At 43.8% G+C, this 26,151-nt stretch overlaps 1 protein-coding gene across 1 annotated transcript; it reads left to right on the top strand.

Moving 5' to 3' along the window:
- The first annotated feature begins 1,726 nt into the window (after positions 1-1,726).
- On the top strand, positions 1,727-26,151 carry LOC143328162 (serine protease HTRA1A-like). The gene is made up of 9 exons (XM_076743148.1): positions 1,727-2,350; positions 9,074-9,173; positions 10,119-10,323; positions 21,625-21,819; positions 21,912-21,944; positions 22,053-22,167; positions 23,132-23,189; positions 23,321-23,416; positions 25,497-26,151. The coding sequence occupies exons 1-9, from the start codon at positions 1,888-1,890 to the stop codon at positions 25,663-25,665; spliced, it is 1,434 nt and encodes a 477-aa protein (XP_076599263.1). The 5' UTR covers positions 1,727-1,887; the 3' UTR covers positions 25,666-26,151.

Below are 26,151 nucleotides of genomic sequence, written 5' to 3'. Positions count from 1 at the left end.
CATAGCTCATCTCAGCCCCTTATTGAAGGATGCAAGACTTTGGTGTGGCTTCAAACGAGCCCCATTTGGACTCTGAGGGCCTCCCTCACAGCCAAGACATCATTGCAGACTGGAGGGGAGAGATCACACAGACCTCAGTGGCGTCCATCTTTGGTTAGGCGCACTAGCCTTGGTTGGAGAATGGGTGTTCCTTATAGATGAGGTTGCTTTCATCTGCAGATTTTCCCACCATTTCTCGCCTACGTGCCAAAGAGCGCTGCCACATAATGGGTCTGATGATGCTGCAAGGTCTTCCTACAGCTGCATGAGTTTCATTCGCTTTTAGATCACTCGACATTGTGTGCCATTATGCATCAAAATGACACGGAGCTCACTTTTCTTGGCTCAGAAATGAATGCACCCTCTAACTCAAAACAGTTGGCCTACCTTGAATTCTGGGTTACAAGTCTGCATTGTGCACTCTTCCTGTTTCCTTGAGAGCATTTGACTGCCCTCCATGGCTTTCTGCCCCTCTCTAATTGCCCTGCGGATACAGAGGCCTGTGTTAGCCTGAGCTCCGGCACACCACAGGGGGCCTCGTCCGTCCATTCCCAGGCAGCAGCTCTGAGAGGGGCTCTGCCTGCCGCACCATTTAAAACATTAATGTACGCCTGTACCCATAATCAATCACATTGTATTGAGGTGTTTTATGGCGCTGATTCATGGCCCCTGTGTTTTCTGGACTCAGCGCACCACACACATCAAAAACCTGACAGAGCGGTTGTTTGCCAACACTAAAATCTGGCCTCCTCATACTGGAAATGTGTGTCATATCAACAAACAATCAAATTATTTCACGGCATTTCCAGTCGAAATTAGTTTGCCATTAAGTGTGTGGCACAAATGGTGATTGAAAGAAATGTCTAGATTACTCTTTGATTGATTTACACTTTAACTTGGTAGGCAGTGATTAATTTTAATTGGATCTGAATTGGATCCATTAGATGTTGTTTGTTTCCACGCCAGCTGGGTGCTCAGAACCCACAGAGCTGGGACAAGATCATGATAAATGGATTAATGATGTTCTCTTGCAATTTTCCAATTAGAACAAATTTGGCTGTTTATAAGGGCTACGTGAAAGTGCTGCATTAACTCCACAAATCCCACAATCCGCCCAGCTTTTTTTTTTTTTTTTTCCACCACTAAATGGCCATAAGGCTTGAGTGGATGCCAGGAGTGACTAATTCATAGAGGGAGCAGTTAAAAACAACACATAGGAAATAGGCCTGCAGGATGTGTGGAGGGCTGTGCAGCATATAAAACATCTGGGCTGCATGGTTCCTTCCACTACTGTGGGTTTTAATTCACTATTTTGATTTTTTTGTGAATAATCAAATCAATATGAGTGTTTTCCTGCTCCAGAGGTGCCGTTAGATGACCGTGATCTGCTCAACCTCCCATTTGAGGGAAGCAACAGAGGATTTTACACACTGCTTGGAAACTTTTTCCTTCAACGCTGAAACTTTAAAATGTCCAGTTTTCTGCCACAGCTTTAAAAAAAATTCCACTCTCATACAGGCTCTTTGCTCTGTTTCTTATTCATCCTCGCGCTTCTATAGACGCATCAGCTCTTCCGCTCAGTGCGTCACGTAAACGCACCAATCACCCGGCACGTCGTGATTATCGAGAAAGCGAGCAGCTTTCTGATGCCGTGCCAGCAAAAACGTAAAGTCGCGTAATTGGCTGCGCAGTGGAGTTTCTGTTAAATGCCTCTCCAGCTGAAGTGACTCCCCCCCCTCAGCACTACTGAGCTCTCTCATCCCATAGCACTGCAAGCAGAGAGCGCACTTTTGGACCTCTTTTAAACTTTCTATTTAACTTTTTAAAAACTTGTTTTTAGTTTGAATCATGTTTTGGTCACTGTCGTTGTGCGTAATAGTAGCCTTTGCGTCCGTGCCGGCGGATGCGCAAACCTCCGGCCGGTATGTCATCGGATGTCCTGCTCGGTGCGACAAGTCGATGTGTCCCCGGCTGCCAGCGGACTGCCAGGCGGGACAAACCCTCGACGCCTGCCACTGCTGCCAGGTGTGCGCGTCCGGCGAGGGCGAAGCCTGCGGCGGCAGCGGGAAGCTCGGGGACCCGATGTGCGGAGAGGGGCTGGAGTGCTCGGTGTCCGGCGGGGTGGCATACACTGTCACGGTGAGGAGGAGAAGCAAGACTGGGATTTGCGTGTGCAAAGCCACCGAGCCGGTTTGTGGAAGCGATGGGGTGTCGTACCGGAATATCTGCGAGCTGAAGAGGGTCAGCCGCCGGGCGCAGAAGCTGCAGCAGCCACCTGTTCTTTTCATTCAGCGGGGAGCCTGCGGGAAAGGTAACGCTCAGGTTGTTTTATTTAGGTCAAGAGTACCAGCAAGACCCCAAAACAAACTAGATGTTGTTGTGGTATGAGCAGTAATTACTTATTCTGTAGATGGAAAACTTTTTACTGACAAACATTTCAGTGTGAATTCGTGCCAGACGTTTGTGTGCGCCCTGCTGAAGCATTGTTTTTCGTCACAGCAGAGACTAGAATAAGCCTGTAGGCTACATTTTTTCATCTTCGTGCCATTTCACCTTCTCAAGTCGCTGTTGAGCGTGACCCCTCAAATACGCACTGGGCGTTTTGTGGTTTGAGGTCCGCACAGATGTTGAAGCTGCATTCAGTGGCACACAATCCTCATGTGTTCAGGACGACAAGAGCGACCATTCAAGTGCATTTCCCTCTTGTTCCTGCATTACAATTAGACTTGATCCGAGAGCTGTTGTGAATGAAGTCATGAGCTCCCTCTCATGATGTAAAGCTTGATGTGAGCCTTTGGATTTTCCTCTGCATGCATAACCAGCAGTCACATGAGTTCAAACCGCTTGATTGTTTTATGCAGTCCAGTTCATGCCAGTGCACACGGCTTCAGCTGTACACAAAGGGATTTTCAAAGCCTGGTAAGTGTGATAAAGGCTTCTATAATACAGCACTGAAGTGATGCATTTGGAATAAGAGGAATATGTGAGTGTCTCAGTTTGGACCTTTACTTTATCAGAGTGTCATGTGAAAAGTATTTCATCCTAATCAGCAGAACTCAGTATCAAACAGACATCACACCATGAAAGAGCCCAGTTCATATTTAATCAGTGAGTCATTCGTCATCATTAATGCTACGTGTGTGTGATATGTCTTAAACCAACAGATGGAATAATCAGGAATGAAAAATGGTCAGATTCAAACACAGACTTGCACACACGTGAGACTACAGGTGGTAAAGACATTGTATTATTCTCCTGTGTGTGTGTGTGTGTGTGTGTGTGTGTGTGTGTGTGTGTGTGTTTTACATAAGTCCATCTGAAGTGTGCACCACGTGTGCACCTGAAAACTCCTGAATGAAGAGCTTCAACACCTGTTGCCTCAAAGACCTATAACTTACCTCAAAGCTTGGAAACTTAGTGCCCCCTTGCCACACACACACACACACACACAAACACACACAGCCACCCAGCCACCCCCAACTCCTTCCTCTCTTTTCCTCTTCTCTCTCAGCGTCTGTGTGTTTCTGTTGTCACTCATAAATCACACTTAACAGTCACATGAAGGAATGCCTGGCGCTGATTCAGAGCCATAATTCCTCCCCTGTTGAAGACAGTTTAAAACAGGCAGGAGACACCGAGGAAAACACAAAATTAGTAACCTATATTTTGGGGAAAGGTTTACATGTACATCAAAAAGCGTGCGGGCTCGGTGGTAGGGCAGACTGCATCGCCACATTTGTTTGCCAGTCATGTAAGCAACTAAAATGGTTAAGTCGTTCCCAGGCAGCTCACCATGTCTGAAACACAGCGAGGCTGCGGTGAGTGAGCGCTATTGATTTTCCGAAGCACCCAGTGAAAATTTCCATAGCTGCAATAAAGCGAGTCACATTTCATTTGGTACATCAGACGTGCCTCTGTCCAAGCTCCTGCTGAGTAATGCTGTCTGTAGTACTGTGCTTGAGCACAGTTTTGAGGCACTTGGTACTTTGGTATTTCCATTTTATGCGATATTTGTGCTATAAGTCAGAGGGAAATATGTTTTTTACTGTATGACATTTATGATAGATTCAGTTTAATTATATAAAACATAACCAAATAGATTATGATGTTATTATAGGTTAAGATATAACTTTATTCATCAGTGAAGGTACACTCTCAAGCTACCTGGCAATACATAAAATAATTAAGATAAGCCCTGCTTTTACCAGCTACAGCATTAAAGTAATGTACACATAAAATATGTGATATCATGTGCATTTTTCTGAAATGGTCTATTTTGCATAATAAGTCCTTTTACCTTAAGTGCTTTAAGTGTATTTTGATGCTTGTACTTTTGCTCTTAATCTTGAATGCAGGACTTGTAACATAATATTTCTACACTGTACTACTGCTGCTTTGCCACAACAAGAAACTCAACCCCCTCAGAGCGCCTTGAACTACCCCACAACTCGGCCCCATGTTAAGAAAACACATGCAAGTACACTTTGCATGATGTCATTTCGTGTCTGGACGGTAAAGATGTTGATTATGCAAGTTGTTCGTTTTGGCAGTGAAAATTGGGTCGAGTTTGGCAGTGACCTCGGAGTCGTATTTGTTTAAAATGTTTTCAAACAGAGTGTTTTTGATCGTGATAATGGGGACACTGACAGGGAAAATGTTGGAAGTTGCTCCAAATTCCCTATTTTTGACACAGAATTACATATAAGGGCTGCAGAAACAACCTAATGTGTGAAAGAGGCAGATCCGGATGAATAAAGGTGTGAGCATGCAGATGATGTCTCTGCTGCTTTCTTAATAATGAAAGCTTGTCGTCTGATTGGAAATGCAATACAGCTCGTAGCTGCTGATTGACTGCACTGCTCCCCATGGTTGCAGAATGCACTCTGTGACTCTGGCCGGTGACGTGCTGAATATGCACATTCTTCCCCGACTTCTCTCAGCCACTCATGATATTAAAAGATCATCTCTGTGCATGTGTTTTATCCTTTGTTATGTTGCTGTAACAGTCTGCCTCCCCTGCTGTTTCTGCATCGCTCTCTGTCTGTCTGTTTTCCTCATCTCCTCTGCTTCCTGTTCATGATGACTGTAATTCTCTTGCTCATTATTCCTTTATGCTGCAGCCTCTTCCACAGACATCTTGTGCTCTTTTTGTGTATCTCATCTAATTCTAACCACAACATGGAAATGTAATGTTTGTGTGCCCTGCTGTGACTTCCCTTGCCCACCATACCTCCTGTCTGCCCTGTCTGCTCATTTCTGCCAGCATAGTCACTGTTTGACTGCAGTAAATCCCCCTAAATGTGCACTGACTGCTGCATTGGCACTAAGTCCTTGAGCTTCAGGACCTTAGTTTACCGTTACTATGCTGCTGGAACTGTCCTCACTCGCTCGTGTGTGTATGTGTGTCAATGGAAAAATAAAGTTCTAAAATTAAATATGGATGAAAATGGCACAAACTGAAACAAAATTAGAAAGATGGGGTCAGTTACTCACACGCTTGCGCAGTTGGTCACCTGCTCATGTGTCATCCTACTGTTACAAACTGCAGCAAAACTCAACTGCATATCCTCTTGAGTACAGAAAAGCAGAACCTTATCACAACCAAGTGAGTCATAATCTCACACTTAAGCATCCTAACGCTCACATCTGTCGAGTCGTTAAAGATGCCCCTGTAGCTCTGAGAAGCCTCAGCAGCTCAGTTTCCACCATAAAGCCAGTTAAATCCAAAGAGGAAACAAGAGGACTTGCATTATATTTACCTTTCCGCGCCTTTAGCGTAAGCATGGGGGGTCTCAGTTTGCCCAACAGCAGAGAATCAGTGAGTGAGAGCATGAGTGCATGAAGAAGAGGAGTTGACCTTGCTGTATTCACATTTAGTTTTCTAAGAAAAGAAAAAGCTGCTTCCGTCTGCAGGCGCCAATAAAACAGCGGGTACTATGTATGGGAAAATTGGAAAAGAAAAGAAGCTGAGATCTTGAGCGGAGACCCTTGTGGTGAAGGTCAATGTGCAGAGAGGGGAGGGAGTAATGGGCATATGGGGAGATGAGGGTTTGGTGCTGTGTGTGTGTGTGTGTGTGTGTGTGTGTGTGTGTGTGTGTGTGTGTGTGTGTGTGTGTGTGTGTGAGAGAGAGCGCCTTCACTTGAACTTTTGACTTTAAAACGTTGTGTTTGAATGGCTTCTTCTCATTTGATGTTTGATTTGAATCCAGAAACAATCTTTCAGACCTCTCACTTGACACTTAAGTAAAACTTGTAATACCACAATGTAAAACTATGTTACAAGTAAAAGTCCTGCATTTAAGCACGAGTAAAAGTGCATATATAGTATTAGCATCACAGTATACTAAAAGTACTTAAAGTAAAAGTACTCATTATGCAAAATGGCAAATTTCATAAAAATGATACACTCTATACTGGATTATAATTAGTGGTGCATTGATGGTTAAGCATCACTGAGCTGCAGCTGGTAAAGGCGGAGCTAGTTTGTACTGACAATCTGAATCTCCAACGAGAAAACTACAATATTTGAGCACAAGCTAGCTCATTTGCATTGGCTGCAAATAAGCGATCTAGCTGTGAAGCTAACAGTGTCAAATGAGCTGCAGTATGAGCAGTTTCCACAGTCATACTCAGCGGTGGGATGTCATGAAGTACATTTACTCTGAGGTATGTCAAAAGTATATAGTAAGTACATAGGTTTTTAGAGAAACATGGTTCTCAGAGGACAGTGATACTACAACAAGTGCATTTTGCTGATAATACAGACTTTTACTTCAAGCATTAGTAAGATGAAGTGCAGCTGTGCAGGGGGAATATTTTGATTTGTCGCAGCGACCTGCAGCTGGAGCTGAGTGGACCGTATTTGTTCTGACCACCACCTGCCTTGTCTGACGTATGATTATCTACCTTTTCTTTGCCTATTATCCACACGCAGATGTTCATGTAGTGGTTGCCAGTCATCTGTTTACTATATGATAGTGCCTCTTAAAGTCAGCCTCTTTAAGTAGATGGAAAAATGTTACAAAAGCAGTAATATGTGGATTTACAGTAATCAGAAAGCTTTACTCCCCGACTTTCCCTCCACACATCAGTGAGATTCAGGACTTTAAAGTTGAAGATGAATTTAGAATTTTTTGGCATTTAAGGAGACAGCTGCGTTTCAGTCTGGCTCGTAAATCAACTTAATTCTACAGCAGTAAAGCCTTTCTAAGCTCAGCTCAGCCGTGAAATAATCTGTGACAGTATGTAAATCCGGCAAGAATGGCTTGGGCTTTCTAATGTAACTGAGCTGATTCTGATTCATGATTTCCCATCTCGACCAAATCGTCACCAATGGGCCTAGAAGTCCACTGCCACCGCACTGTGTTACGCTGCATCTCCGGGAGTAAATTTCCACAAGTGTGTGAGGTGGCAGCTCTCATCGTAACGTGGTGGAGTGGAAGAGACTGTGCGGACGCTCCAGAAACAACACATGATCTGGACGCTGGGTCTGCACTCTCCAACTATAATCCTATCAGAGCTGACCACGAACCCCTCGGGTGCGAAGCTAGCATGGGTAGAATGACTCCACTTCTTCCCATTACTTCTCTTTCATACTGTGGTGAACTTATCACATTTAATGCTTGATTTGTAGAGTTCAAGAAGGAAAATATGCATGGAGATTTAGAGAAAGATTTATGACTTACCGTCAGTCAGTCCACCACTTCGAGACCTCACACTAACATATTTCAACAACGATCAAATGTCTGGACGACAATTAGGTGGACTGACATTCGGATATTCAAAGGACGAAACCCGATGACGCTTCAGTTTTTAGTTATTCTGTGTAATATCTCAACATCTACGAGACGGATCAGCACTAGTACAGATGTTCATGACCTCCTGGCTTTTCCTCTAGTGCCACCATCGGTTCAAAATTTCAGTTTGTCAAACACATTTTTCATCAAATGCCTTAAGAGCTATCGATATTCCCCTCAGCCTCAGCTGTTACAGCAAATGTTAGCATGCCAACACGCTAAACTCAATGGTGAACATGGTAAACATCATCGCATCAGCTCGTTAGCACTGTCACTTCCAGCATGGTTGCGGATAGATAGGTAGATGGAATTCAGCTGACGGTGGAGTTGAGTTGAGCGATCTGGAGAATTTTCCCCCTGCGGGTTGACAAATGTTTTCATACTGTATAATTTAGTGGCATTCAGTAAGGCAAGATGGTGCTCATTCCATGCTTGTTTTAGCTTAACTGCACCTAAAGCGGAAAGTCTTTTTTCTTTCCTTAACCCCTCACTGCAATCAGCGATATCCCAGGGATTACGGGTGCCTTTGACTTTCACAAAATTCTGTCCTCGAGGAGATATAATGACTGAAAATTGTCCTTGTGAGACAAAATACTTTGAGGTACGTGGCAAAATAAGGGTTTATGAATGGAAGGATGAAAAGCTCACAGGGAAAGGTCTGGAGAGTTTTGATTCATGGCTTTGGTTGAACTGTCTTCTGGGTAGGACTTAATTACCACGTAAATCACTCAACATTTCCTGACTTGCCCAACACTGGATAGACGGATGGATGATTCAGTGAATTTGGCAGTCCCCATACATACAGTGTCAGACAGTGTGTGTGTGTGTGTGTGTGTGTGTGTGTGTGTGTGTATGTATCAGAGTGGTATCATACTTGTGAGGACCAGTGTTGACAAAAGACCTGCTGATGGTTTAAGAGTCTGTGTATACAATCAACCTTGGGGTAAGATAAGGGTAAAGGTCAAGGTTAAGTATTTATTTGTAAGGTTTACGTGTGTGTGTGTGTGTGTGTGTGTGTGTGTGTGTCAGACCTGACCTAGACTGTCTCAACCACAAATGAAGTGTCATCTGTTCTTTTCCCTGATGTGTTATGATAAAGGCGTGTTTTATGTGTTGGTTTTCTATTCTCACATAGCTCTTACATCATGCAGTAGTTCAGTGCATTTTCTGTTTGTTTTTACGTGTCTGACATCCAATGTGTGTGTGTGTGTGTGTGTGTGTGTGTGTTGTGTTTCCAGCTCAGGACAACCCAGACAGCCCAAGACACAAATACAACTTCATCGCCGACGTGGTGGAGAGAATTGCTCCATCTGTGGTTCACATTGAACTTTACCGCAAGTAAGAGCCCTGCACCTGTGTGTGTGTGTGTGTGTGTGTGCATGCATGTGTGTGCATGGGCATGTGTGCGTACGTGTGTGCATGCTTGTTTTTCTCAAGCATGCACACACACACCCAGTACCAGAGGCCAACTCACAGTGTGGGGTCCAACAACTTTAGGGGGACCAAAATGCTGGACCCCGTAATGTGAAGACTTGGGTTAAGGTTAACGTTTGGGTCAGGGGTAGACAAGCAGTGGTTATAGTTAGCATTAAAGCAAGCCTACAGGATGTGCGTGTGTGTGTGTGTGTGTGTGTGTGTGTGCATGTGACAGATTGAAACACACAAGGATTTACAGCCCACCTGTGTACTTAACCAGACAGCATCAGTTGGTAGAGCACCTTACCCTCCACTTCAGTCTTTCAGCGTCTTTTCTTTTCATCATCTCACAGGCTTTTGCTCTCTTTTATCTCCTCCTTCTCTGACGCCTCAATTCTTCGTCTGCGCCGTCTCCATTCCCTTTGTCACTGTGGCTTGTAAAGTGGTTCTTTGAATGTCTGCAGCTCTCTTGATTTCCACGTTTCTGTCTCACCCTCTTCCGTCCTTCCCTCTCTCAGATCTGTCTCTTGTCATTTCGCTGCTGTTGCTGCTTCAGCTTGACTTGACAGCCGTTCTTCATGGAGGTTTTGCTGTATATTCATGCCGTTTGTTTCCCCCTCTTACTCTTTCTATCTGTACTCAATCTCTCCATGTCACCTTTGAATACTCACCTGCCTACTGTTTATATATTTACCTCCTGTTCAGACTCCCCTGCTTTAAACTTTGTTTGCTTTCAGCTGTTGAATCTTGCGCTGCTGTTACATCACGCATCAGTTTTGGTATCTTCTCAGTTTGTTTTTAAGGAGAAAAAAGTAAAGTGAACAATACACTTAATTCCCTCCTACCATCCTCTCGTTCCTTCCACAGGATGACCTATTCTAAGCGGGAGGTGGCGGTGGCCAGTGGTTCTGGCTTCGTTGTGTCGGAAGATGGCCAGATTGTGACCAACGCCCACGTCGTGGCCAATAAGCACAGAGTGAAAGTGGAGCTGAAGAGCGGCGGCTCCTATGACGCCAAAATCAAAGACGTGGACGAGAAATCAGACATCGCCCTCATCAAGATTGATGCACCGGTTAGTCGAAGTGCCAGACAGTCAGAAAAATGGAGCTGGAGCCGGGAGATGGTTAGCTTAGCTAAGCATAAAGACTTGCCAGCGGAGACTCAAGGAAGTCACTACACTCAGCCACTGGTTGCCAAGAAATAATTGTAGCATTTAACTCCTCATAAAAACACAACTCGCCTTTTTGACACTTCCATTTGTGTGCAGATTAAAGAAATGACGCAGGGTCAGGCTAGCTGTTTTCTTCTGTTTCCTGTCGTTATGCTAAGCTAAGCTAATTGTCTCCTGGTTCTTGCTCCACACTTAGCCTGCAGAAATATGAGATATTGATCTTCTCATCTAACTCTTGGAGAATAAGGGTATTTCCCAAAAGACACGCTCTCCCTTTAAGAAATATATGCTTAGTCTCATTAAGATGTGATTGTTTTAATTTAGGAAACTTACTGGAGGATTCATTTCCTCCATTTTCCCACGAAACTTTCATCTTTCCCCCTGTTAGTTTCCAGTTTTGTCTCTTGGCTCTTGACTAAAAGAGTTCTATTTCCACATCTTGTCACAACCACCGAGGGGCAATACAAAACTATCCTTTCAACCCTGGAACATTTCAAGCAGCAATTTCTCATATATTGATATTGGAAAAATAACATTGTCAGCAAGCCTCCAAATGCGTTTTATAGACCACAGAGTTTCCCGGCCTCCAGGATGAGAATATTGTTCTCATCCTGGAGGCCGGGAATGTGGGATGTGGACAAATGTTGGTTTCACAAATGAGGTTTTATGCAAAGATTTACGAGTCAGTTGGAATGACAAAATCTGCAAAGGTAAAGAAAAGATTTCTGCACGCTCAGCCAGCACAACAAGATCAAAACATTTCATTTAAACCGTTGTGAAATTTGAAGGCTGGGGGGGATTGAAGTAGGGAAAGTGCTCTAAGTCTTGGAGATTATTCAAAGTGCAGGTGAAGTTAAGTGAGGATACAGGTGCAGCCAAATGGGCTTTTAAAAGACAGCTGGTTTGCAGTCAGTCCAGATCCTGTTAGTGTTCAGACACATCAGGCTGCAAAAACAATGGACAGGTATTTCACAGCTCTTCTCACGAGCAACCTGCAGAGGCCATCACTTATTACTGACAGGTGAAAACCTATTGCCAGTGTTGATATCAAAGAGGTAAATATCTTTTTACGCTTTGCTGCACAGCACATATGCTTGCTACATTTCCTCTCTTGTTCTCTCCACGTCCCTGTCTGTCTGTGTTTATTTCTCTGTCTGCTGGACTAGAGGGATCCGCATAACATGTTAATCACAGCGAACAGTCACGTGAAGGAATGCGTGGCAGAGATCCAGGGCCTATTGACTGGGAGTCATAGCAGAGCAGAGTGCATTATGGAGCTCACTCTCATGGCTGGGTGACACAGCTGAATAGATGTTCATGACAGCAACACAAGGTGTGTTACAAAGACCCCCGATTCTGAAAAGAGGTTGAAACATTCAGGTTTTGTTCGGCCTGACAATGTGAGCGAAGAGTGCGGAAAAGAGCAGTGACAGACGCTTTGTTTTTGTTCATCCCATGATGAAAGCTGCTTCATCTGTTAATGACAGGCGGATCTTCATTCAGGGGTCTTTCTTGCGTTTGTTTGCATCACATGCTCAGTGTGGACACATCAGCAATGACTCACACTTAATGTTGTGGAAGCATGAACAGTGTGTTATCGTCCTGGTCGACTATAATGTATGCTTCATCACTGCATAAGCCTTTGTTCTGTTCATGCAGAAACATTTTCCAGCCTTTGGCCCGTAATGTACTTGCATTCCTCTGCATGGCACCACAACTTAACTGACTGGTAAACAACAGGTGATGGTAGTAAACCAGATTAATTGTAATCAAATGACAGCCAGATGTATCATGGGTGTGGGTCATCATGGGTGTACTTGTTTTGATAAAGAGTGAAAGTCATTGTGTGAAGTGGGAGCAGAGCATCCAGGCCATGAGTCAGCGATGAAGCCCCAGAAGACCTGTGGTGACTCTGGAAAGGCCACATGATTTAGATGCAACTGGTATTTCTGTTAATGAGGGGAGGTTGGCTAGCGTGTGTGTGTGTGTGTGTGTGTGTGTGTGTGTGTGTGTGTGTGTGTGTGTGTGTGTACACTAGTGAGAGTTAATACAGGGGGAAATTAGAGGATGAGTGAGTTATAATGAGAGGGCAGGAGGGCGAGCAAAGTTGTCATTTTGGATTAGAGTCAAAGGGGAGGACATAGTTATCCAGACCTATAGCTACTGGGTGTTTAATTTCAGCACCTACAGAGTAATTCCAGCTTTGAAATATGAAATAGGAATTTCACTGAAGGTGTAGATAACAGAGTGCTGCAATAAATAAGATCTGGAGTCCAAGTCAAGTCTTCATAAAGCAAATTACAGCTTAGTGGTGTTCAAGTGTCTGAACACTGGCTGTTAAAATGACACAGCGTTTTCCTCCCAAAGCTTTTTAACTAATAAATCAACAAATTCTCTTGTTTAAGCTTCTTTATATGAAAAATATTCATAGGAAATTCAGTATTTTTTGGGCAGGTGATATCATGTCATGGTCTGGAAAGTTGTTATTTTATTTAGGATTTTTCCCAGTCTCAGGAGTCTGAAGTCCTCATTTTTGTGACTTGAGTCTGACTTAATGTCTCAATTCAACATCTGTGATAGCAACTAAACCTGAAGTCACAGCAAATGCAACAGGGCAAGAAATGAGAAACATTTCCCTGTTTTCTTATTACCCACTGGATCCACAGAGAGTAAAAGAGAAAAGGAAGTAACAGAGCTGACTACAACAATATGAAGCTCATCTGGATTTAGCAGTGTAAACAAACATTAAGTGAGCCAACAAATTCCTCTTTAGTTTAAGAAGCTGCTCTGAGTTTTGGTTTTTATGGAGACCTCCGTGTCCCCAAGCATGAATCGGGCTCTTTTGTAGCAAAATTTCCATATGTGTGTTTATAAATTCATGTCCTGACTGGTCCTGAATACATTATATCTCTTTAATCTTCCATTCTCCCCTCCCTCATTCCATTCTGCCTTCCCTCTCTGCTCCTTACTAAATTCCTCATAGCGCTCTCGCTGCTAAATTAAAGCTGATTGCTCCACAGATAATCACTAAACAATTGTACCACTTTATGAGCGAGAGAGTTTAATGTAAATTTTTCCCTGAGTGTAATGACTCGCTTCTCTCTTCTTTCTCTGCCCTCTTCTATGTGAAATTGGAGTTTATTGGTAGCGAAGCCCAGTCTGTTCCTGGGTCTGTGGTCTACCCCTCAACTCTGGGGAATACATTAGTCTGTCTACAGCAGCTGGAACTTCAGAGGGGTGGGGAAGGGGGGGAAATGGCAGTACTGACTTGTTCCTGTGTGCAGAGTATGGGGGGAAAAGAGAAAGCAAGAGGGATAGAGAAAGAGGGAGCGAAGTGGTCAAGGCCTGGAAAATGGATCCATATGTCTGGAGGACTGTGAGCAAATAGGCTAATGAGTACACTGTGTGATGTGGCAACGGCACAATGAAGGTAGAACCCATCAAGGTTCAGGTTCTGAAAGGCCCCTCATTAACCTCATTCGCTCACTCAGAACTTGGACACAGTCACATTCACTTGGGAGTGCTTGCAATGAGTTGGACGTGTTCAGACTTACCTGGAAGTACTCACTCTGACTTGAAAGCTCACTGACTTGGAAGGATATTTATTTAATCACATTGACTTATATTGACCCACACAGTCTTGGAAGTAACCGTGCTGCCTTGGAATGAGTTCATAACTCTTAAATGTACTGTGCAGGGAGTTTTCCATATCATTCCAGATCATTTTATTGCATGGCCCGTGCAGTCATTAACCTTGAGTTTGTGTGCTTCACACTGAGGATGCAGCTGAATGCATTGATTCTTGGCTTTGTTCACACTGCAGCTCAAATGTTATTTCACTGAATTGGTTGTTTGCATATGACGTCACATCACTCCTTTGTTGTGGTGCAAACCGCAGATGGAGGGCAGGAAGTGATTTTCTGCATAGGAACCATGATAAAACACACAAAAAATGCTGATTTTTTTGCGTCATTTACGGTTGCTGAAACCGAGAAAGAGCTTTTATCAAGTACCAAAAGTTGAAGAAACTGACTGAAAAACGCTGGAAAAAATGGCTTGTGAACCTTCATCTGTTTGAAATCTAAGGTGATAGATTTAAAGTAATGGCTACAAGCAACACAACTGACACTTGTTAAATCAGCCTTAGCACCTTCCCAAAAGACAGGTGAACTTAAATTCTTACCCTGCCATGCAGTTACAATGCACTGCGATGAATCTGTCCTGTTTCATGACAATCCATGCCTTAAGTGGCGTTTGACCGGACCTTTGTGAGTGGTTAACCCACCAAACAACCTTTAATGTAAAGGTCAACGTTTTTTTTTCTGAGGTTAAATATTGAATGTAAGTGTCCCTGGGTCAGTATCATGAAATCAACCACCTACAGCTTATAGCTTTCTGATATCATACACCTTGAAACGTACACCCGCAAATTTGTGGCCGAGAAAGTTTTCTTGAATTTAGACGATATTTAGACTCTTGATAGCTCCGTTCCTTCTTTTGCAGTTTGAACTGTGAAGATAGTCCTTAACAATCTCTTACAGTCTTAGTTTACATCAACGGATACACATTTCTTTCTGAAATCAAGGATTGTTTCAGAAATTACTGCAAATGTTGAGTTGTTAATCTGCCACCATTATCACTGTGAACTGCATGTATTTCATGCTTGAATAGAAAGCTTCCTGTTTCTATTATATTTCTATTATAACACCAGATGCAGTGTAAAGATAAGTCGCCTCAAAAAGAATTAAATCCCACTGAAACTGTTCAGTGTAACTCCAATAAATGAGCCTTTAATCCTCATGCTAAAATCTGCCTCACAAGGGTTGCAATGTGGCAGAGAGAACTGCCCTCATGTTTCCCATATGGTCCCTTACAACAATGGCACAGTTTGTCTCTGTGTTACCCATCACCTAGTATTAAGAGTCTCAAACCAGTCGCTCTGGGAAATTTGCCTGGTGCCGGTTTGGACTGGGCTATTATTGGAATATGTATGTGTGTGTGTTTATGTGCAGAAGGGGAAGAGAAGGAATGTGCCTGCATGTAGCCATGTGTTCCTGCATTTATCTTTATCTGTTTATCAGCAACACTAAATGTTTCCCCAGGAAGTAAGAGATGTCTAAATTTCCCAAATGAACAGCGCAGACAGTGACAGAGAAAAGCAAGCTTGCAATCAATTATTTAAATCGGTATTTCGTGTGTGAGCGAGCGTGTGTGTGTGTGTGTGTGTGTGTGTGTGTGTGTGTGTGTGTGTGTGTGCACATGGGTGGGTTTGAAAAGGTTCGCTGCAGGGACGTGGAGGACTCGCTCCATTGCCAGTGGAAAGACACTGCATGTCGTCCTTCAGAGGCAGGCCGAGGGGAAATGAATCAGATCCTCCTCTCCTCTCCTCTCCTCCTGACCCAGCCTCTCCTTCATCTCTTGTCTCTGTAACCAAACTGGTTCCCATGCTTAGGGATGCAGTTCAGCTGGAGAAGAGCCAAGGAAAATACACACACACACACACACACACACACACAGTCTTCTGCCCTGCTTGGTCGTGATGCACTTTCTCTTGGCCTACTTTTTGGCTGAGTAATTGTTTTCCAAGCCCGCTGGACAGGCAGCAGCCTTGCCCAAAACTGTTTGGGCTTACCAGTCAATGACGTCACTTTACATGCCTGAAAGGAACAATAGGAAAGCTTCAAGTCATCCATGGACGTAGCGTCATGGTTGATAACCAGCAACGTATTTGAGGCTTTCTCTGTTTGTTTTTGTTGCAGACATGATGCATCTTTGGCCATGCAATTAAAATGGGTTTGGGGACTAGAAACTAAGTACATTTGCTCAAGAACTGCGCTTAAGTACAATTTTGAGGTGCAAACCAGTAATATACGTTTTATCTTATACTGGCTCCACATTGATGCACTACAACATTAAAACCCTCTTTCATGTATTTGCTGTATTTGCTATCTGAGTACTTCTTCCACCGCTGTCTAACCCTGCCTTTAAGGGTTAGTGCACCCAAGTTGGGGGAAAAAAAAACACTTTTTCAAATGTGCCCGTAGACATGCAGATAGTTTTTGTTTTATTTGGCCTGGTTTTGTGATCCTGTTCTGAAATTCAACACGCTTGAATACTGAATGGTGTTTTGTTCATGGTCCTCACAGCTTTGACATTTAAAATAAATCTGCAGTGACATTTCCTCCCCGAAAAAAAAAACCTTTCTCTGCATAATCCACACATTTCACTGTAAATGGTTTTTCAGTGGAACAACTTTCTAATGAAGAAATTGTGTCTCGGTAAGTGTTGACAGCGTGTTCTCCGGATTATCCAGAGTACACTCAACACCACTTGTGGAAAGAGATGCTTAAATGTACAAATATCTCAAAACCTGAACAAGTCAAACCAAACTTTCTGCATAGCTTGATGCTGCTGATGGAAAGTGAGTGAACCAGCACTCACTATTCAGCCAGTTGTGCCTTTTATTATCTACTAACTTATTTATTGCAAGTGCCATACGCCCCAATTTGGGTGTAGGCTTTAGGAAAGTGCTACACATACAGGCAGGGCTATAAACCTCTAGTTCCTCAACTGGGACCCTGGGATCCACTGAGCTGCTCAAGGAGATTCCAGTGTGCCCCCCCAGCCATATAAAGAATAGTCTAGACTACAATACAAAACGTAAAAAAAAACAGCCCTAGACATATAAAACCTGTAGGAATTAGTATTACCGACAAAGGTTTCACACACATTATTATCTCTGCAAGCACAGTGCCAGCGGTTAAACATCCATCCATTTTCTAAACCTCTTATCCCGTGCAAGGTCAAGCCTGGAATGATCCCAGCACACACCAGGCAAGATGTGGTGCTGCTGGAGAGGCCGCCAGTCATCACAGTGCAGTGCAGTGAGACATATATAAATAAAAGTCTGACCTAATACACTAAGTAAAGAGAGGTTTACTTCATATATTTAGGCAGTCTTCCTGAAACAAATGAACAAAGACGACCTCATCTCCTCTCATCATTGTGATTTGTGCAGTTCAAAGTTTTGTGGTGTCTAGCCAGAGCTGAGACGCCCTCAAATCCTCTGAGCTCTCATGCAAAACTACACACAGCGGAACATACACATGCGACTCACAGACATATGTTTGCTCTTATGTACACTGAAAACCTTCCCAACATATGGAAACCATAGCGGTTTCCGTACTGTTGTCAGCATGGATATGGTTTCGCCGGTGTGATGTTGATGTTACCTACAGTGCGAGGAAGTGCGCAGCGGAGCAAAGACCTGCTTCAGTACTCACCTCCATATCAGTTTTTATATTTTCAGTCTACCAAACGTGCACAAACAGGCGCCCATACATGAGCCGCTCTCATACGAGCACGCACACTTGAAGACAAACACTCGGTGTCCCCTCTCTCCAGCCCATCTGCCTGATCTTCTGATCCTCTGACTTGATGTTATGTATGAGCAAGTCGAATCCTGCTCCATTTTTTATTCGCATTAGCACAACCTCGAGGGCACAAGCTCCGCCATCAGTAGTAAAACCCCTTCACATTAGTGCACTTATGAATTTTGTAGAACGTACAAAAGCACGTCCCCGGCTTTGAAGTCACCTGTGTGAGCGGAACAGGAGACCAGGAGTGACTGCAGCCGAGCTTGTATACAGTTCGGGGTCACGCGCTGACCCAGCCTAAGCAGCTTCTGTGCCTGAATATTTTGACATGGTCTGGCTGTATATCTCAGCAGCGCCAGGTGTGTGGGTTTTAATGTACACACTTAGAGTTTGTGAGAGTTCATGCTCAGGCAACCCACTCACTCTCTCTTGCGTATATAAGTGCACATGTGCCTGAGGAACTATTAAGCCACAGTCCATCCCAGCTTGAGTGGAGTTAAAGTTTGCACCTGGTCCCCTGGTCATAAAACAGTAGTTAGCGTAATGGCTTTTAAATGAGCCTCCAAACGACCGAGGCTGTAACATTAAACAATGACAGATCTCTATAGCAACTCTATTGCTGTTTTCAAAGTGATCTGTTTGCTCGTCTGCCAGCTTATCTGTCCCCGTGGTGTCCCGGCGACCCAACGGTGACAAAATCTGTCTGTCTGCAGGAATCAAAACTCAGCTCAGCGACAAAAGATGGAAAAAAGTCTGGAATTTTTCAAACTACGCCTTTGGTCCACACAAACAAAGCCGCCTGGTCCTCCCTCCTTTAATCTGATGCCCCACATCGCCCTCTTATCTAAACTCTCAAGAACTTGAAGAACATGGTTTCGTTTGTGACTGTGGAGAGAGAAATCCATGGCATGATAGTGAAGTTCAAAGGCAGCAGCGTGAGGCAATGCCTGCCCTTGTGGACTACGTATGGTTGATTCTGAGGTATTCTCGAACTCTCTTGAGTCCTTAAACCAAAGATTTTTTTTCTTCATCCTAAGCTGCTTTCCGCATGCATCAAACATAATGTAAAACAAAACTGCATTCGGCTCGCTCGTCTCACATTCTCAGACTGCCTTCCTGCGGTTTGTGGTGTTTGTTGTTCCCCTCTTTCACCTTGCCTCCTTCCTTTAAAGTGTGGCTATAGTGTCTTTGGGTGAAGTGCCAGCACACCGTAACCTTCATCTCAAATAGCAGGGTGAGTCACTTGGGTGGTCAGGAGAGGCAGACTCACATGGCGAGCCGATTTTCCACAAGTCATTCCAGATTGCTGACTAGTCACAATTAGTAAGTGATATGGACGTGAGGGCTCTTTCAGTGAATTCAGCCAGTCTGCGCGTTCAGTGTTTGTTCTACCTTCTCGGCCAGGCGCTGGTTGTGTGTCAGCGCGCTGATGCATTTCGCTCTGTTTGCATGTGATTTTTCTGAACGCGTTGTGATTTTGAGTGTGTGTGGCCTGGCGTGGGTAGAGACTCTCGATCGGCAGCAGAAACTAATTTATTAATCTCTTTCAGAAGGATTAACTGCAATCTGCTCTTCAAAGTTGGCATTTTGGAGATACGAGGTTTTCACCTGATAGCAACAGTCACCATGACACCACCAGTATCACTAACTGTTATCATAATCATGGTGACCGGCTGGTGGCCATGAGTCCTGAATGTCTTGGCAGTGACTCACATCCACCTGACGTCCTCCCTCTCTCTCTCCCTCAGCTGTGTGCTGAGCTTCCTCTCTCCATCTGGTTATGCTTTTATCTCACATGGAGTGTGAAGGGAGAAGGGGAGCGGCGGGGGGGTGATTATACAGACTGCTACTACTGTGTCAGGTGCACATGCCAAATGCGTGTTTCCTGGTTTACGTACACACTCCTGCAGCCTCGCCGTGTTTGCTTCTAACATGCCCACGGTGCTCAAATCAGCCCACAGGAATCAGCAGCACGGCCTCGCACATCAGCGTCAGCCATGTTTGTGTATCTGTGAGCATGTGAGGAAAGGCGGAGAGCAGGGTTGAGAGGTTGTCTTCCTCAGTTACCGGCTATCACTATCTTTGTCATCTTCTAATAATAACTTCACCTCAAGGTTCACGATGGCTCGCGCGAAGTGAAACACACCATCGACTACATATCTGTCTTTTATTGAAAGCGAGTTTTCTCACAATCCAGTTAAATTTGATTTGAACTAGTTTATGAATCAGGTGTCAGTTTGTTTTGTTTTGTGTTATCACTGGGAATAATGTGATTTCTGCTGTGCCTGAGTGTTTGGCATATTTCACATAGATGCTTTTGTCTGCGTGTGCCAACTTGTGTTGCTGTCTCAGTTACCTTGCAGACTCCTGTGGCTCCTATTTATAACCCTGAGTAAACAAAATGGATACACAGGAGGAGGACTTGGGACAGGTCCCTTTTTTTTTTTTTTTCTAAAATAGTGCTTGCCTGCCGTTAGGGCGTTGAGTATAGACTCAACGTGACGTGGCGGCGCGTGGGCTTTGACTGCGGGCTGCCCGGCTGAGATGATTTCATTCAGAAGAGGAAACTGTCACTGCGGATGGATAAATATATCCCTTCTGTGTCTGTCTGCAGGAGCCAGCTCTCAGTAGCCTGGTTTCCACTGCCTAGTGTAACAGGGCTAACCAGAGCTTAAGGTAGTCATTATTTACTGTATATCAGTCAATTTTCCAGCATCTGTGGCCTGCTGGCACACCCTCGCTGTTAGGAATGATTTGTCAGCTGGGCCACACTTTCAGTCCAAACAGCTAAGCTTTTGATCTTGATTATTAGCATTTTGAGTTGCGCTGCTTGGCCTGAATGTCGTTTTGCCCTGCGGTGGAAAAGGAGTAATTGTTTTTGTGTGGGAGAACGGCCATGCAGCATTGAGTGGGCTGTGTTTAGAAGACTTGTGGTTTCGCTGTAATTATTTTTCTACTGTCCACTCATAAAACATATGAGCATGAGAAGTAAAGCTCAGTAGAGTAATTGCAGTTGAAGCAACACTGAGTTTCTTTTAGCGATCTGCCTGTTAGAAAAGTTGAAATACATTGCCTTTTCTGATGAGAGTTTATCAGGCAGCAAACCACATTAATACTATAAGTATTTCCTAGAAATAATGTCACAAAAAACATGCAGAATATATCCACTTAAAGCCCATCTGATCCTGTTGTGTTCAACACTTTATTCAGACCACCTTCCACTAACAGGTGTCTGTATACTGTATGTAGAGCGTGCAGCTTCCCAGTATATAATATTACATAGTAGGAGTATCAACACAAAATACTTTCCATGCCAGCTCTCCTATATGTAGGGATCATTATGGATGATGATATGAATAAACCAACACTGGTTTCATTGATTTTCCTTTGAGTGTACAATTAAAAAAAACATGATTTAGGAAAATCAATCTGTTGTTGCAAATCCTTCACTGTATCATTGACAGCTGTAGTTTCAGGATTCAGATCTGCTCCTGTCTGTTGCAAGGATGAAAAAGCAGCTGGCAGCTTCCTCGAATACACACGCTGTCTCTGTGGAACACTCTCCCCGTATTGATCAGCCAGCTAACACGTGCCAGTTTTCATTAAAACATGACCACGTTTACTTGCAGTGACGACACCTTTTCTATACTCATGTCAGTGCCTTTTGCATTCATTCGTGTCATTTTAATGTATAAATTGTTCCTTGTATGTATTTGTTCCTTCTTACTGGTCTACATGACTATGAGGGCATGAATCCCTTTTTTTCTCGGTAACTTTGTCCTCCTGTAACTTGACCATGCTGCTCCTCTGCGTTTCGCACATGCAGACCAAGCTTCCTGTACTGCTGCTGGGCCGCTCATCAGACCTGAGACCAGGGGAGTTTGTGGTTGCTATCGGCAGCCCCTTTTCCCTCCAGAATACAGTTACTACAGGAATTGTCAGCACCACTCAGCGAGGGGGCAGAGAGCTGGGCCTTCGCAACTCTGACATGGACTACATTCAGACCGACGCCATCATCAATGTGAGGGAATTAAGATGCATTATCGGTTCGCGTGCACTTTGTTTTTCTCCCAAACACCAAAGTAATAAGCCATGTGTCTTGTTGGTTCCCAGTACGGCAACTCAGGAGGGCCTCTGATAAATCTGGTAAGCTATTTTTATTTACAATGGCAGACATTTTGTCACATGTTGAAATCCGTGTAATCACTTGCAGTTGTTTCTCACCCACCACTAAGTTGAGGTTTGCTGTTTTAGGACGGCGAGGTGATTGGGATCAACACGTTGAAAGTGACGGCTGGCATCTCCTTTGCCATCCCTTCAGACAAAATTCGAGAGTTCCTGGCAGAGTCCTACGACAGGCAGTCCAGAGGTATGACTCTCACTGACACAACTTATTATGTTCTCATTTTATTGCTTCTATTCAGTCACTAAGATAATCTGTGGGAGGCAAATTCTGAAAATTGGCTGCAAGAATTGGCCCCAGATCCCATGTGCACATACAGTAAAGGAGCGTATAACTCAGCACACTGTTTCTGTGGGTATTTATCATCTCTCTGTGCTCTCTTGAGATACACTGACTACATTTCTTGCTTTCTGAATCCGTGCCCAGTGTTACTCAACATGATTCTGACATTACAAATAAACTACAAAGAAGAAAACGTCAGTTCGTGTCAGATTGTTCTTACATTTTACTGCGTTTCACCTTTTGTTTTGGCACAGCACACACACATATGTTATATGTGACTGCCAGCATGGCGTCATGATTTGATTTGTCTGTATGATGAAATAGCTAAAAAAAAACATAACTCCCCTAATTTCTGATGAAACACATGGAAGATGGAGTATGTAGACGTGCACATGTGCACACTGTCCTGCGAAACACGTGAAAGATCCACCATCATTCTATCATTCACAGACTGTCTCTCTAGACAGATATCTGCATATGAATGAATGCATGTGAAGATATCAGCACTGACCAATCACGTTTGAGCAGGTTTTAGTTGCATGCAACAAACAGTCTATATGGAGAGCAAAAGAGGTGGAATGCAATCCTCCCATGAGCTATCACTCGACAATTTAGCTTTCTATTAGCTTATCTGTGACCTGTATATCCACTGGCTGCACCAGAAGCCCAGAAACATTGGCCATTGATGCCAGGTGCTAAATCGTTGTTAGACAAAAGCCGATGAAATTCATCACATACGAAAAAAAAAAATACCTTGAGGGACTTTTGTTTTTTAAAGGTCAACAAACAGCCTCATAAAACGAAGAGCCCAGCGTGCTGCAGGAGAGAAGATGAGTGATTTTATTTGTGTTGTATTGTCTGTCTCCAGGGAGAGCAGCTGCTAAGAAGAAGTACATTGGTGTGAGGATGATGACTCTCACTCCAGCGTAAGTTGCACACTTGCTTGCATGAAAAAGCAAAAGAAATGTATTAAATGATTCCCTTCACTGTGCATAAACAAAGCATTTCTTGCTCAGCAATTGAATGCTATCCTCTCTGTCTTCTTTTCCACCTCTAGGCTGGCAAAAGAGCTGAAGACTCGACACCGTGACTTCCCTGACATCACCTCTGGAGCTTATGTTATGGAGGTTATCGCAAAGACACCAGCTGCAATGTAAGGAAGATATTTTGCCAATATGGCTCCGAAAGCGTGGCCTCAGTTCAAACTAACATGGCTGCAACATCATGCTTTTCAGTGAAGTGCAAATCAGATGTGCTTGACTCTTTCTCAGCTGCGGGATATTGTCTTTGGCACCTCACGCTACACACATGCACTTAATTCACACAAGACTCTCGTCACTCCCCGTGCAGCTCCCGCTCCCCTCTCGCAATGCAAATAGACAGTATATTTCATTTCCTTCCTTTATTTTTTTTCCCCTCCTCTAACTGTCAAGCGCGCACAGAGACGCACACTGACACACACACACACACACACACACAAAGCGTCCCACACAGCTGTCTTAGTAGAACGTAAATTCATGGCTCACTCCAGCGTGCCTGGAGTGCTTGGCCCTCTAAAATATCCCCCTCCTCCCACAGTCGTAGCCCACTCCAATCAGCCGCCACCACAGCTCCAGCAGAGTGGGGCTCGGGAGACGCTGAGGTCAGCTATTTCCTTCAAACTTCATGCGGGGAGGTTACTAGCTGCGCTGTGGTTTTCCTGCGCCTGCTCACCCAGCCCACTCCAGAATGGTGTCCCCTACAAGGCCTCGTCAGAGTTTACTCAATGCTTAAATCACCCTGCTTTTTGCATAATAGCATTTCTGCGGTTCCTTTTATTTCCTGTGTTATTTTCGAGGCTGCACTTTCATGCTTTTGATCTCACACTGCTTTGTGTTTTTGCTTATGGACTTTGGAAATCTTGAGCCCTGCTGGAGAGAACTGTCCATTTGGCCTGCTGGAGGTGTCAGAGCAGCTGAGTGTAACGAGGGGAATACTGAGCTGCAGTTGTGTTAATGGATGCTGTTGAGAGTGAAGGTGTGGTGGCTCTGTGTTTACATGTGGCTGTGATTAAGCAGCTGCATTGAGAGTCAGCTTTTGATATCGCTGCTGGTTACTGCCATGGTCTGTGTGTGATTTCAGATTTACTAGTTTGTTTTTGTTCATTATGGGTGTTTTTATTGTCTCTGCACTCTAACCTCGCTGTGCTATCATTCCATCGTGATTGTTCAATCATTAAAATTCAAGCAGCAAATGTTGCATTGATTCAGATTGTGTTTAGAAGTTAGATATGTTTGTATAGAACACTGGTAACACATGAGGATGACTGGATTTTTATAGTGTCAGTGATGCACCATTTCATCTGTCAGCGATTAAATTAACCGTCTGTTTTAATTCTGTCTACTAAAATCTAAAGAGGAAATTAAAGTGACACCATATGCGAGGAGAGGGAAAAACATTGTCATAAAACCGACACATTTTATCATTAAAGGATAAGGCGGTGATAGTGTGTATTTTATTATTGTCAGAAAATATACTGCGTACTATACTGCTTTTAATAAAAGACAGCTGGGTACTGTAGTTTTCAGCAAATGTCACTCCAACAGGAGTAAACAGTGCATTTGTTGGGAACTATTTTCTGCAGTGGATTAATACACGTTTGGTGCTCTAATGAATAGTTCCAGCACTAGGATGATGTATTTGAGAGTGTCTCAAAATAAAACAGGGATTGTGTTCATTGAAATGAAGGAAGAAGTCACCCAGTGCAGCGGTGAGGGTCATCGATGTGTTTTTAATCATTTTTCTGACAACGAAGAATAAGAGCGTAAAATATGTCAAGCTTTAAGTACACAGATAATGCTTTCCAGTCTTTTCATGAGGTTTTTTGACAATAAAAATACCGCATATCACCAGACTTAATCTTTAGGTTCTTATATACTGCATACTGATTAATACCACATGCAGAGCGGTGTTAGTCTCTCATTATTTTTAATTGTAGTTATTTTATAGCATTTTTGCCTTTTTATGTAGGATACACAGTAGAGCTGACAGGATTTAGGGTAGAGAGGTATGTGGGGAGTGACATGCAACAGCTGGACTTAAACTGGAGATGCTGTGATCACATGATCAGCATCTTGAACCTCTAAGTCAACAGGACGCCTTCATCACTGGCCTGTGTTCACTTCCACTCATATACACCTCCTCAGTGGCTAAACGTGTGCCAGAATATCATGTCTTCTTCTTCTCTCCTCCAGTGGTGGACTCAAAGAGCATGACGTCATCATCTCGATCAACGGCCAGAGGATCTCAACAGCGACTGATGTCAGTGCCGCCATCAAGCGGGATGGCAACTTGAGAATAGTCGTGCGCCGTGGAAATGAGGACGCTATCCTCACGGTCGTTCCCATGGAGATCGACCCTTGACCCTTCACAGATAACGCCGCAGGAGCGGAGGACCTTATATTGGAGGGGGGCGTCTGCTGATGCACCCTCTCCCTGTGGCCAAAGGCCATTGACACCACACATGCAGGAAAATTCTGGCTTTGCCTTGAAAGGAACGACTGTACAGATGCTCTAAAAGCTGTGCTGTACTTCCATGTGTTTTCACTTTTAGTCTTTAATGCTTTGATCAATGCTACTACTGTTTGGTCACAAACATAAGAAGCTGGTTTTTGGCATATTGTTTTTATCTGCTTTCTCTCGTTTTGTGTCTCTTTTTTTAATATGGACTTTTGCTCAGTCAGGCCTTCCACTGCACTTTTAAGCAATTTAGAGACTCGCTGGGCAAATCTTATATGTATAATTGTTGTTTTCTAAACTCCCTTTTTTTAAAGTACTGTAGAATGTTTGTGTTGATTATGTGATATATTCTGAGACGAAAATAAAGGGTTTACCTTCTTTTGTTTTGAC

This window comes from Chaetodon auriga, chromosome 11, assembly GCF_051107435.1.
Source record: "Chaetodon auriga isolate fChaAug3 chromosome 11, fChaAug3.hap1, whole genome shotgun sequence".
NCBI lineage: Eukaryota > Metazoa > Chordata > Actinopteri > Chaetodontiformes > Chaetodontidae > Chaetodon > Chaetodon auriga.
Note: the sequence above shows the minus strand (reverse complement) of the source record. Positions and strands in the feature narration are given on the sequence as shown.

Coding starts and splice junctions, on each gene's coding strand:
- LOC143328162 (XM_076743148.1), top strand. CDS start 1,888: ATGTTTTGGTCACTGTCGTTGTGCGTAATAGTAGCCTTTGCGTCCGTG. Junction 22,168..23,131: donor CTACGACAGGCAGTCCAGAG/GTATGACTCTCA, acceptor GTCTGTCTCCAG/GGAGAGCAGCTGCTAAGAAG. Junction 23,417..25,496: donor GCAAAGACACCAGCTGCAAT/GTAAGGAAGATA, acceptor TCTCTCCTCCAG/TGGTGGACTCAAAGAGCATG.